This window comes from Peromyscus californicus, unplaced genomic scaffold (genome assembly GCF_007827085.1).
Source record: "Peromyscus californicus insignis strain IS unplaced genomic scaffold, ASM782708v3 Scaffold_9__1_contigs__length_137607984, whole genome shotgun sequence".
Lineage (NCBI taxonomy): Eukaryota > Metazoa > Chordata > Mammalia > Rodentia > Cricetidae > Peromyscus > Peromyscus californicus.
In genome coordinates, this window is record NW_026294617.1 from 29,848,404 (window position 1) to 29,862,883 (window position 14,480).

A 14,480-nucleotide genomic window follows, 5' to 3' on the forward strand; every position below is an offset into this window, starting at 1 on the left:
ATCCTGCCACATTATTTCCTGGGATTAAAGGCATGTGTCACCACTGCCTGGTTCTGTTTCTCTCATGTAGCCCAGTGTGGCCTTGAACTCACAGAGATCCAGACAAATCTCTGCCTCCTGAATGATAGGATTAAAGGTGTGTGCCACCACTGCTTGACCTCTATGTCTAATTTAGTGGCTGGCTCTGTCCTCTGATCCCCAGGTAAGCTTTATTGGGGTATACAATATATCACCACAATGAAGATCAGAAACCAGGCTGTGAACCAGGTCCTGAACCAACTTTGTGAGGATTTCTGGATGAGATCATTTTTTTTTTAAACTCAATATGTTATGTTGGATAGAGGTTTGCTTTGTATGAAAAAGAATATGGGTGTTGGGAAGTAACATATAGTTCCTATAAGAGTTTGCATTGCATTAAGTAACAATAATATTGACATCTGCTCTTCACTGAACCTCTGAAAAGATATTTAATATGACTACAGAGACTATGGGAGGTGGAGTAAGGACAGACTCTGGAAAGCCTTATACACTGTGGAAAGTCCTATACACTACAGAAAGCCCATCACACTATGAAAAACTCTATACACTATGGGAAAAACCTATACACTATAGAAAGCTGTATATACTATAGAAAATCCTACACACTATGGAAAACCCTATACACATGAAAAACACTACACACTGGAAAAACCCATATATAATGAAAAACCCTATACACTATGGAAAGCCCTACACACTATTGAAAATCCTATACACTATAGAAATCCCTATACACTATGGAAAAACAGGTACATTGTGGAAAACCCGATACAGTATGGAAAACTCTGTACACGATGGAAACACTATACACTATGGAAAGCCCTACACACTATATGAAGGAATTTAAGGTTTATCTTCAAACAAACAAGTGGGAAAATGTTTTGAAAATGTGACCTGATTTCAGTTTTACAAAGAATATTCTAGGGAAATACATGATCCTGAATTAGAAGGAAACAAGAGATAATACTCTTGTCAAGGGTAACAAGTGAAAAGACTTTATCCCACATGTGAAAATAAGACATTAGGTCAGAGGAGCAGAAGCCAGACAAACATGGACCATGAAGATGCTGCAGAGATCGGATCTGCCACTACTGTTAGTTTACATGCAGAGGATGAGTGTCAAGAAGTGGGTTAACTCATGCACATAATCAGTGAGACAAATTCAATCATAAAACCCAGAAACTTTCGTTTAAAGTGGTGTTTATTATCGAAAAGAAAGAAAAACATGATGTTTAATATGTAAACTATCAAATATGTATCCAAATAACCATTTAAAGTATTTTCAAGTAAAAATATATACAAGGTGGATATACAAAGATAGAAGCAGCTAGAAGCATAACAAGTGGGCAGCTCCACAAATACAACTGAAACATAATTCGATAATGTGAACTGGAGTGACATATTGCACCAAAATGCATTCCATATGAGATGAACAAGAAGCATTTCCATCAGAAAGCACACATTTCACTGTGCTTTCCCGCTTATACACATAGCCCAAGAACACCATCTAGCAATGAGTTTGCTACAGCAGAACTTTGCCTAGAGGAAAATCATTTAGCTGTAGAAGAATGCACTTTATTTCACATATCACATGTTGTTATGACACCAGTGCCAAGGAATTCGAAGACAAAACAGGATCCACAAATAATAGTTCCTCTGCACTGCTCACAATCGTCACTCAGCATTTTTGTAGCACAGCCACCTTACCCTTTAAGAAGTCACCACTCAATGTAAGACACGGTGTGAAGTTTGTGCAAACTCTAGCCATCACTTTCATCAAGGTCCATCGTCACAACGCCAGGGTAAAGGAGTGTAGAGAACACAGCGTACATTCTGTCTTGGCAGATGTTTCTAATCCTGTAAGGAGGTCACCAGAACAGAGCTGCCCTGCTCCTGCAATGTGGACAGTGCTCCAGGGCTGCCATGTTCCTGCAATGTGGACAATGCTCCAAGGTCACGAGGAACACAGTCTAGAGCCACCATAGGTCTCAGCATGTTTGTAAATGACAACTGGAGCACAGATCTGACGGCAGTTGTCAGCCAGACTACCACCAGGCTGAGGTGACCCCACCAGAACCACCCAATGATGTTTGCAGACGTGTGAAAGGAAAGTTAAATATGTTTATCCACAGTGCCTAATACGTTAGTAGGAACAAACCAACACACATAAGAATTTTTCTACTCCTTGATGGAAGAGGAAAAAGTTAGTATGTCAAATATTTAGATTAAATTTACAATCCCATATTTTAGCAAAGTAAAACTAGATATACTAAAATAAAGAGACAAGCTATATGACTGAAGTGATTGACTTCTGAATTAATAACGAAAACTCCCCCTTCTCAGTGCATGACTACCGTATAAGTCTCACTACAATAAGAACGATGCAGTATGAAATTCAGGGTTTGAGTCTTATCTGTGAGGGAAGACAAATTAAGCTCTCCAAGCATCCAGCACAAGTAGGCCAGATGTAGATTCCACTCTCTGGAATGTGTTTAGTATAAAACCACAGGCAACCAGCGCAGCATTGGAGAGACATAACTACATATTTTTTCATCATGTTTGGCACAGGTAGAAAACATATCTGATGCTTATGCTTGCAAAATTCCCACATGTTGGAAAACACCACTAACCCTCATTACTATTGCGCTGAAACCTCTTGCCAGAAACAGAAATTTGGGGCCAGTGTCTGCCTTCGAAGTATACAAGCTTTTGAAATGCAGTATATACTACTATTGTGACTGATTCTAGGAACTTTCTGACAGTGAAACTCTCTGAACATGAGTAATATCAAGAAGAACCTAGTTAAAATTTATTTGCAGATTTTATAGCAGCAGCAATGAAAATCTCAGAGAAAAGGGTTGGCTAGCAAGTCTCTCCAAGAAGATGGTCAGGTTCCTCAGATTAATAAGAGAATTCTGGTGGTTTGTCAAATAATCACTATCACATATCTACATAGATATAGGAAAAGATGGGTTTAATGATGCAGATTTTTTTTGCTTTCAGAGTAATAAAAAATGCTATTGACTAGTATCTGAAATAATTAGAATGCAAAGTAATTTAGTGTAAGTAATTTCTCCTGCAAGAATATTCATTCATTGCAAATAATGTGGTGGTTGTTTTTTTTATTTCTCCAAAGCACTTTTCTACTTTAAGATAATATTTGATTATTTTCTTAATGATGGAGAAATTCTAGGAAAAGATCAATTTGTAAATTCTTTGAAACAAGACCCTTCAATCCTAAGAGCAGGGACCCATAATGACTTGTCTCCTGGTAAGATATAACTGTAGTTCTGAGTCTGTGGCGACTAAGGGTCATTCATTAGTAAGAACATGTGAGGTTTACCTTCAAAACGCCCCTCCTAGTCAGACCATGCACAACCCACTTAGAGCTGTAACATCCAAAGACCTAACGCATTTTCCCACAAGATACTGTGCAAAATACCACCACAGGAAGTGCTCAAAATACAATTACTGCTGCAAAAGAGGTAACAAAGCATTAGTCTTCTCTTTCTCCCCTGGCTTTCAACACTGCCTCTGTGGCCTCATCAAGAGGTAACAAGGACGTAACGAGCAGTTCTTCTAACCAATAATGAATTCAGTTTAAGAAATCAGCAGTGTGTGTGCTAAAGTGGGGAGTGTGTTTACTTTTGAATTGCTGCAGCCATCCACACGGCTCTCATGCCTAAGGAGTCACCATTTCTTTGAAAGTATTACCTACAAAACTGTGTGGGCAGTTATTGATACGACAAAATACCTTTGATCCAAACAGGACACATGTAGCAGGTAGCTGTTTGGAGGCTGAAACCATCCTATGCATTTCAAGCGAAGCGGAAATAAGGAAGAGCAAGGGGGCTAATCCCAAGAAAAAAAATAAGAGTGGCAGGTTTTTCACTCAGAAAATCTTGGGAAATGAGTCTTTCTATAGTTACATCTTGAAGGCATAGTATCAGTATCAAAGACCGAAACACAGAGAACTGTTGCTTTATGTAAATGAAACAGAAATTATTTTTTTAAAAAGGAGAAGAAAAGAAAAAAGTAACAATAACAGTATTGCCATGAGTTGATAAAAAAGGACAATGTCTCGTAAAATAAAGAAATGGTGAGCTATGTGGCCATAACTCATGCTTTTGCACCAATATGTGACATAAAAACAGACAAATCACTTATTATTAGATACTAAATAATTTTAAAATTCTATAAAATAAAGGACTGCTTATAAAAATTGGCTGTTAAATCATCTATTTTAAAGTACAGCACTAACAATCAGTAGCCTACATAGAGGTCACTCACACTTTCAGCTATTAAATATATTGAGATAGACTTTTGAAATACTATTTATGGAAAAATTTAGCTAAACTACATATGCAGGCAATAATTCTTTTACTCATCTATAATATAAATAGAAGCTATGCAAATGACTCATTATCTTCTCTAATTTATATCCTCTAGAAGCTTCTTGCCATTACACGATGCCATGACTTAATTCCTGGTTTGATTGATTAGGGACCCAAAACATCATCATGCACCCTATCAGCACCAACACACAGAATGTTATGAAGCAAATGACACTCAAATAGAATAAGCTTCTTGAGTCATTTTCATTGGAATCACAAATCTATTTCTTTCCAAAATAAGAAAAAGAGCTACAAATAAAGCTTCATTCACTGCTTTTCTGTTATTCACAGCATAACACAATTGAAACCATTGCCCTCTATATCACATAGACTTTATAAGAAAGCCACTGATAGTCTTTTATGTGTACATTTCAATTAATGTAGCATTTAAGTATTTTAAAATATTTTTATAAATATTCTATGGTTCTTTTTAATGGAAAAATAATAGGAACTATTTTTTATCTTGTTCACAAACAAATGTGGACGCCACAGTATATATTATACAGGCAATTTTCCTGGTCTTTAAAAAAATTACATACATTTATTTTATTTTATATATATATGAGTGTTTTGTCTTAATGTATGCGTGTACATACACCGTGTGCATGCCTTGTGCACACCAATGTCAGAATAGGGCATTGGATCCACTGGAACTGTAGTCACCCATGGTTGTGAGCCACCATGTGGATGCTGAGAATTGAACTCAGGTCCTCTGCAGGAACAGTAAATGTTCTTAGAAGCTAAGCCATCTCTCCAGGCCTAATTCTGGGTCTTCTGTTTTAAAAACACAATCTTCCTAAAGCCACCCTAGGACCTTGGAAGGAGCTTGGGGGCACTGGAGACAGCATTGCTCCTGCTTAATTAGCTTCTTAGGATACTCATTTACATCCAACAGACAAGCTTTGATAGTTCTCTGACTTGGTTGTAGGACAGTGAAACGTGGTTACTGCTAATCATAGGCTCCCTCCACTTCCTGTTATCCTGACCCTGAGTTGTCTTTTCATACCTCAGTTATAAGATATCCACAAAAGGGAGAGATGCTCCCTTTCTTCGCATCCCATTCACCTGTAAATTGAGATAAAACAGTGAGTTTGCCAAAGGCTGATCCCAGCTTATGAGGACTTCTGCTACATAATTGTCTTCATGAAAACCATCTGTTGCTGTTCAAATGGCAATTGAGGAAACAATTTAAGCAGACACATAAGGCAATCTGAAAAAATAAAAATGTTTCCATATGCATACTTTAGTGTTATCGAAAGCTGCAGAGCACCAGGAATAGAAGCCAGTCAGCTGGCCTGATCCTGTGCCCACAGGGCTGGGGGACAAACACACACAGACTGTGGATGTACACGCGCAATCTTACAAGTGGAACTGGATTCAGCCATGTTTGCTAGGACAAATGTCCAATCTCGTGAAGAAAGACAAGTGCTGGTCTTGCTGCCAGCTAAGCAAAGCCACCATTTGTAAGAAGAGGCACTTGAAATCAAAGGGGAGAATCTAATGCTTTAAGAGACAAAACAGCATTGCTAGAATGTCAGTCAGTGGAAATATTTATAATTGTGTGAGGAGAATAAAATTGCACCCAACTTTTGGAAATCTTTATTAGATCCTTTAAAAATTGCATGTTAGCCAGGCAGTGGTGGCACACGCCTTTAATCCCAGCACTCGGGAGGCAGAGCCAGGCAGATCTCTGTGAGTTCGAGGCCAGCCTGGGCTACAGAGCAAGATCCAGGACAGGTACCAAAACTACATGGAGAAACCCTGTCTTGAAAAAAACAAAAAAATAAAAATAAAAATTGCATGTTCAAGGCTTTGTATACTAAACAAAGAATATTTGAAAATAGAGTATTGCATATCTTAAACTGTTTAGGCTATATCTAGCTTTGTGTTATAGTAATCAAATCATAATTTTATATGAACATTCAAATATGTACACCAGTACAAACATTAACACATATAATCACATGTGTATATATGCTTATTAATCTAAAATATGAGAAAAAATTACTTTGTATAAAAACACACATTACAAGTGGGCAGGAGTATTTCTAAATAAAAAAAATCTGTTTATAAGCTCTTAATAAAACAATTATGAACATGAATTCCATGATTAAAGAAATGCTGTGTTCCCTTAGGGTATAACTTCAAAATAAGCCAAAATGCAACTCCATAGACAGTATTTTAAAGAAATACTGATTTTTTTTATGCTTCGAGAAATGGTATTACAATGGCATTATAAATTTAACACTACAAAAAAAAATCTCTGAAAAGGGAGGATGATGACAAAGCACACCCTGACTAGTGGTACAGGGAAAGATACGTAGTTATCAAAGATAACTAGGAGACCAAACAGCAGGGGAAACAAGAGGGTCAGGAACCAGAGCCCACAGGACTCTCCACGGCTTTACTCTCTTTCATAGGGAAGAAGAAAACACCACCATGTTAAATCTTATGGGTCTAGTGTAAAAATAACAATATATAAATATGCACCTCCAGTGGCATCTGCTAGAGATAGATGTCAGCAAAGTAACACTGTTTTGGTTCTAGAGACTAGACATAAGGTTTGGAATAGCCCATATTAGTAAAAACAGGAGGAATTGTTACTGGTTCACTTAGGGAAATAAATACTTCATTTGGCCTTTACAAAAAAACAAAGTTAACTTTGAGTATATGTTAAGTATTACTGAGACTTAAAAAAGCTGAAATGGTGAATTGCTTTAGATTAAAATCGTCATTTGTACTTTGGGCAATTAACTATGAACTCAATGATTTTATTAATTAGGATAATTTTTTAAACATCTCATTTTTAAGTGGTCAGAATGTAAGAGATGAAATTTAGTGTGGCCGTGCTAAGCATTTAATTTTGAATGTTAGAAGTAAGAGTTTTAGAAGTCTCATCATTATATTAACCTTATTTGAAAATTGCCCAGTGTTTTCTACTTCTGACCTAGCACCACCTAGCTGAACACACATACTGAAGTCTCCTCCAGTAGATTTGTCCTCAGTGATCTCTTTTGCAAGTTGAATTATAACAAAAGTGAAGAAATGATTGAAAAAGCTTAGATTTAGAAGAAGACACTTTTTAAAAGATCGGTTGAAAGTCTCACTAAGCAGTGACATTTCTTCCATAGTTTTTATGTAAATCTGTGCTTTTTTCTAATTGATCCAGATCATTTTATCCAGGGACATATTTTAACAGAACTGTAAAGAGAATGCACACACTGTCAGAAGTCATCACCATGTAAAAATAGCCACAAAGTAAAGGGAAAAGTGATTAGAATGACTAACACTGCATATAAATGTGGTTATAGGGACAAAGCCTGATATTTAGAGTTTCATGGACAATTTCTCCCATGTTGATGCTGTACTATAGTGATTAAAATTTCATTTTATTCATCAAGGAGTAAATTACCAAAGAGGTGGTTCATCAGTGGATGTCGTACCAAAAAGTGCACATTTTCCAGAACTAAGGAACCAGGATGAAAATAAAGTGACACTCCAAACATCAAACCTCCTGACAATAAGTGAAATCATATTTAACCTAACAAATTCTCCATGATTTTTATTCAAACACAGTTCCTAGGATTGCCTCATAGATCATAGCCTCAAGAAATGCTTCTTTAATGCATTCAAAAAAATTAGGGTATGTGGATGTAGCTCAAAGGTAGAGTGCTTGCCTGGCTTTATCAAAGCCCTGAGTTCGATCTCAAGCTGCATACACACACACACACAAAACACACACACACACACACACACACACACACACACACACACACACACACACACACACACACAGAGTACTCCCCCATCTTTTGTTCTGATGCTCTGAGTATAAGCCATTGAAATATAAGTGACAGCCATGTTGGTCACCAAAGCAAAACCATCCAAGTTCTATGTAAAATAAAGTTATTTCTGGCCCCTTTGCCACAATAATAACATTTTTTTCAGAAAAATAGAAAATACTTTTCACAGTATAGGTGTCCCAGTAGGTAAAGCTATGTATACAGACCCCCTATATACAGAAAACACTTTGGTCTTCCATTTGAAGGTTCTTGGTCGTGATAAGAAATATTACAGAGAATGATAGCCCTGTTGGCAATGCCCCTTGTCTTGTCCCCTTACCTCAGTGGGTAAGCACCAGACTCCAACACTGCCCTTGCCTCACTATGTGACTTGCATATTAGCTTTCTACAAATACATTGAGTTACCAGTAAATTGCTCAGAAATTAGTTTGAATACATTAGAGGATATGAATAGAAATAACCGGTTCCTTTAGTCCATCACCAAAGTTGTGTTTTCTTGAAATAAAGATCCATTCTGTATCTCAGTCCTGGGCAGATAGCCAAGATTTTGATGTATTAAGTTCATAATTCTTTAGAGTCTTCTGGTACAACTTGTAGTATTATCTGTAATGTTCTGGTTATTCTGTCTACAAAGAAATAAGGAGAGATTAAAATGCATGAAAATCAGAACAGCATAAAAATAGCAAAATGTGAATTATTTGGGGATGCATACTGAGAGTGCATGGCCACCTTCTTTGTAGTGCACTTTCAAGAATTATTTACTTCATTACAATCCTATCATGCTCAATTAATTTACTTGTCACTTCTACAACTTCCCATGATGTTTCCTCAGTAAGAATATATTAATATTTTGCATTCAAATAAGAACACTTATTTATGAACCAGGAGGCTGAAAATATTTTGAGACAGTGGGACCAACATATAAATAAATGTTTACAAATACGCTTCATGTTCAGCTCAGAATGGGTTTGTTCTTTTTTCAGAGACGACAACCAATTTCTCAGGACAGTCAAGAGAAGAATATTATTTTCAGTGTCTAATTTGTAGTATTGTTGAGCAAATTACCATATTTATCAAGGCTTCGTCTGTCTCATAAATAGAATGAGAAACTTGGACTAATCTGGGTCATTAAGGTCTGGTCCTTGAACCAATTCCATTAAGTATCGTCCACAGTTCCAAATTTGCTTCAAATTCAATCCTTAGTCTCCTAATTTAGAAGCTGAAGGTTTAACCCAGCAAGAGGTAACTGTAACAAGCACTAAAATATAAGAACCCCTGAGTTTTATTACTTCTAAGGACACTTTCTACCCACAACCCTAGAGCGCTGAGCTCTGTGGTGATGATTCCAGGGACATTCTTGTTTGCTCATTGTCACCAACCCCCACAGAACATCGTCAGAAGTTTCCTAATCTTAGAAAACCCCAGGCTCTGTCTTCTTAAAGGTTTCAGAACCAAATCATCTCTCCTCCAGATAGTCTTTCTCTTTTCTGATAACTCGTTATTCTAACAGGCTCTCAAAACAATATTTAACTACATTAAAAAAGCTATTTTCATCTTTTGCTCTCTGAGCATTGTGGTTTCAATGCTAAATGTCCCCCAGAGGTCTTGTATTTGAACACTTGGTCCTCATCTGCTGATACTGTTTAGGAAGGCTGTGGAAGGTTTAAGGAGTGAAGCTTCACTGAAGAATGTGTATGGTGATATTTTAATTGTACTGAAATGTGATTTTATTTGTATGTTAATAAATAAAGCTGCCTGGTGGTCAGAGCTAATAGCAAGCCATAGCAGAAACTGGGCGGTGGTGGTGCACGCCTTTAATCCCAGCTCTTGGGAGGCAGAGCTAGGCGGACCTCTGTGTGTTCAAGGATACAGGCAGCATGGAGACACACACCTTTAATCTCAATATCAACCATAGAAGACCTGGAGGGCTGTACAGACAGGCAGTGACGAGGAGGTCATGTGGTTGGGTTTACAACCAATGAGAAGGCAGAATAGAAAGTCTATAAAAAGGACAAACAGACAGGAAGTAGGTCTCTTGCTGAGGAAGACAGCAGCACCAGTGAAGGGTAAGGTTTTTAGCTCTGACCTCTTGGGCTTTCATCTCTGCATTGGCTCTGTGTTTCTTGTTTAATAAGACAGTTGCATCTACAAATGTGAGTTTACACGGGCCGGCATGGAGACTCTACAATCCAGCCTTACTTCCTACGGGGTCTCTACTTGGTTTCTGCTCCCTCACTTCAGACAGTGTGACCAGCCACTCATGAAACCCCTACAGTCATGCCTTTTCTGTCAGGATGGGCTGTAGTCACTCAAACTCTGAGCCAGAGCAATGCCTCCTCCCTTAACTTGCCTCTTCTCGGGTATGTATGTTGTCATGGCAGAAAACAAACAGTAACAAGTACAATCCTATTCCTGAGGGAGTTTCCTGGGCACATTATTTTTTTTTTATTCCATGTTTATTGTAAAGGGTTTCATGTGTACTATTGTCAAGTGAATTAAACCTTATGTAATTCTTAAATAAATTATATTTTGTAACAGTCCACCCCGCCATGAGAGCAACAATCAAATCCCATATTTGCAGAAAAGGACATGGCAAAATTATACTATGAAAATAGGCTTGGGGAATTATCTATCAGCAGTATGGGGAAGGTGGCTTTTATAGGCAGACAAGGAGCCAAGCCATCTGATAGTAGGTTACAAGATAAAAGTACAAGAAGAGTTGTAAAGGAAAGCAATGAGGTTAAAGAAACATGGCCTCGAGCCCATGTTTCAAAGGCATCCCTGCCTGTTGCCCCTAAGCTAATCTCTCTGTCTTGTCGTCTCACTTAGCCCCATTCCTCACACCTGACATCAAAGATTGTCCTCGTGTTCTCCCATAATGTGGCTTTCCCACTCTTGCCTTCTTAGAGTTCTTTCTGGTATGGGAACTTTACAGCCATTCCAGACACATGTTTGCATGTGCCCTTCTGAAAAGACAGTTCAGATTCTCCTTTCAGCAGAGCAAGACAGAGACCCAGCTGTATGGTTCTGCCTACTCAATCCTGTTGACATTCTCCCCTGGAATTTCCTAAACTCTCCCTTTGGGGTTCCAGTAGTGCCATAACTTGTATTATGGTGGTGTGTTCAGCAAAGGGATTGGCATTGCCTTCAATACTCATTGGTTTCCAACTTTTCCTTTGAGGCTGTCCTACAGCAGTGGGGCTGGCACAGGTACCCAGTGGAGCCAAGGAAGCTTCTAGAAACACTGCAGAATATGTGACTTTGGAGTGCCGTATATTCTGTTCACTCTCACAGTAAGATTAGTGGCCGGACAATATAAATCAACATTACTGCCCCTTTAAATAAAGGTGAGCCGATGACCTGCAGTTTTCCATAGTTACAACCCACAGGAACTCACAGCAATGCAGTGATTTCAGTTTTATTTTTCATGTTCCCTTGTTATTCTCGACGCAAACTGGAAAAACTGAGTTTGCAAAATCTCACTCCCCACCATACCTGGTATCCGCAGGGGAGCAACAGCCAAGACTGAGTGAGCTTGGGAAGCAATGCAAAGCCACCCAGCCCCAGAAATTATATTGAAAGTAACAGTATGTTCTCTTAAAAGAGGGTTTAAAAATGCTTTCATATGCATATTTATTTAGTCTCAGAACATGTTTTGAGCCCCTAAGAAATACAGGCAAACTTAATGAATTAAAAAGGTACACTCTAATCTTTAGGGAAAGTCTGCAAATGCATTAACTGGCTCTTAGGGGCCTGTCCCAGATGAAGCTATCTTGATATACCTTGAGCAACATATGCTTTCAGGCTCTGGAGTTGCAAGCTTGCTGTCCACAAAGATGGATTATAGGCATTCTGTTCATGTCGGCCAGAATGGTTTTTGTTTATTTGTTTGTTTGTCTTTATAATCAAAGATTTTGTTTAAATACAGCTGCCTCCCTATCTCTACCTGAGCAAGAGGGGCCAGCTGCTAGTCACCCCACTGGCTCTCAGCTATGATCAGGTTGAGCAGATAACTAGGGGCTATCAAGTTCAATGGCTGCCACTAGCCCTGGTCTGGGTTCCCAGGGTCTAGTACCTCTGTGTATCTGGACACATCAGGGTGGAACCAGCCCCCTTTTCCTCCCCTGCGAAGTTTGCCTGTCTGTAGATAAATAAACCATATAAACAACCAAGCAGAAGAATTAACCGCCCTCTTACAGCTGGGGGAGGAAGATTTCCGCATATGACTATCCCCTTAAGAGAGTGCTTTCTTCTAGCTCTGGAAATGCTATAACATAAAAAGTGGTTCAATACTGGCATCCTGTGGCCAGAGGTATTCATCAAATCTCTAGAAATCTCACATCCTTGGGCTAGGAGGCTAGGAACACTCCCTGGCTGGCTCTGCCAACTAGCCTTGCACCAGTTTCTGAATGATGTCTAGTTACAACTTCTGGAAACAGCCCAGGGAAAGGTGCATTTTGCTAGACTGTCACATTTTCCCAGGGTTAATCCATTCACACATATTAAGATAAAAAAAAAAAAAAACGTAACTTAAAACCTAGACCATTTACAAGCAACACAACATATTAAAGTACTGAACAAACTGCTTCAAGCAAGGCTCTCCTGCCTCCAAGCTCAGGTGGAGTCTTCTCTCAATCAGAAAGTGTGTCTTTGGGGGAAGGGTCCAGTGCTGCTGTAGGACTCTCATGCTTCGTCTCTGTGTGTTTTGTTTTGGCCAAAGGCTACAAAAATGCTTGCCACTGCAGCAATAAATATTATGAACTTTCTTTATTTTCCTACAAGAACACTGCCTAAGAGTAAAATCAAGCAGAATTACAGAGGACCGTTGCTTCTCCCTAGTCCCTTCCCAGGCGTCTATAAAGATAAAGAATCGCAATGATCACAGTTTAAAGCAGAATGCTGTGTCCCTGGTCAGATGCCAGAGCATCCCCAAGAACCAAACCACCATCGTAGGTCTCCCTCCCAGAAGTTCATTCCACAAATGGCTGACACTAAATTCAGCAGCCTTGGAGATGTTCAAAGCATCATTAGAAGCAGAAAAATAGCAAAAACTCCAAAATTACATGAGCGCAGAAGGACAACAAAGAAAGATCTTGTATGAAAATGCCTGTTCAGAACTGACAGAGTGCCTTCGAGCATGTGCCTGTGGTAGAGACTGGCTAGAACTGGCTGACTGCACAGGAGAGGACAGAACTCACCCTTTCTTCACTCCATGCTCCTTCTCAAAAGCTGCTGACTCTTTCTTCTGGGCATAGGGCTGTCTGCCCTGCTCAAGGCCTCTTTGTCTGTGTACCTCCATCTCACTCCCAACACGGCCCTAAACTGTATCAAGAAGCCAAGTAATACTAATCCTAAATATTTTAACAAAATTTATCCTCCCTTCGGATCCATAGCCAGTGTCTCCAGTAGAAAAAACCTAACTAAATACATTCTATAGAAAAATAAATACAGCTGTGCAGGATATAGAGACCATGCATTGCTCAGTGAATTAGCGTATTTCCGTTAGCCTTGAAATCCTAATTTACATAGCAACATTTCTTACAGGAATAGTGTTGCCAGCTAGATAGTTAAATCCAAGTAGAAATTGTGGTAGGAAATCAGAAGTTCCCAAATCAGTTAGTAAGGAGTCATGGCAAAACTACTTTAAATGGCTGGCTTCTGAATGTTTTTGAATATATTAGAGTCCACAAATAAATCTTTTTGTTGTAGTTTTGTATCAATACTCACTTTTTGAAAAATTTCCCACTAATCTCTAGACTTCCAATGTAAGTTTTTATGTTTTTGAGAACTTCATATATGAATACTGCATTTACATTATTCTTCCCTCTCTAACTACCAACTCCTATCATGTCCCAACTCTCTTTCAAATTTATGACTTTTTTAATTGCTATTTTTACATATATACATATATGTATATAACATATACAAACTATATATATATGTTTATATATATAACATATATAAACATACTGAGTCCATTTGGTGTTGATGGTGTGTAGATGTGTGTAGGGCTGGCCACCTGGAATTGGGACTTGGCCTGGGAGAAGACCAATCTCCCTCTCTCATCAGCCATTGCTTTCCTGTTGCTCTTAATCTAGGGATTTGTTGCTCTTAATCTAGGGATGTGGCCTTGTAAGATTTCCTCTATCACCTTGGCATGTCACCCTGGGCTGTCATTACGTGGGTCTTGTTTAGGTGACCATATTGTTGTGATTTCAAGGGTGTAAAGCTTCAAGATCATGTC

At 38.6% G+C, this 14,480-nt stretch overlaps 1 protein-coding gene across 1 annotated transcript in view; it reads right to left on the minus strand.

The window, feature by feature from the left end:
* Positions 1–1,222: 1,222 nt before the first annotated feature.
* The window catches only part of Slc7a11 (solute carrier family 7 member 11), a 79,657-nt gene continuing 66,399 nt past the window's right edge, over positions 1,223–14,480 (minus strand). The window contains exon 12 of the mRNA XM_052730152.1: positions 1,223–8,862. Coding sequence (XP_052586112.1) covers positions 8,798–8,862 — 65 coding nt within the window. The 3' untranslated portion in view covers positions 1,223–8,797. The remainder of the gene's footprint in view (positions 8,863–14,480) is intronic.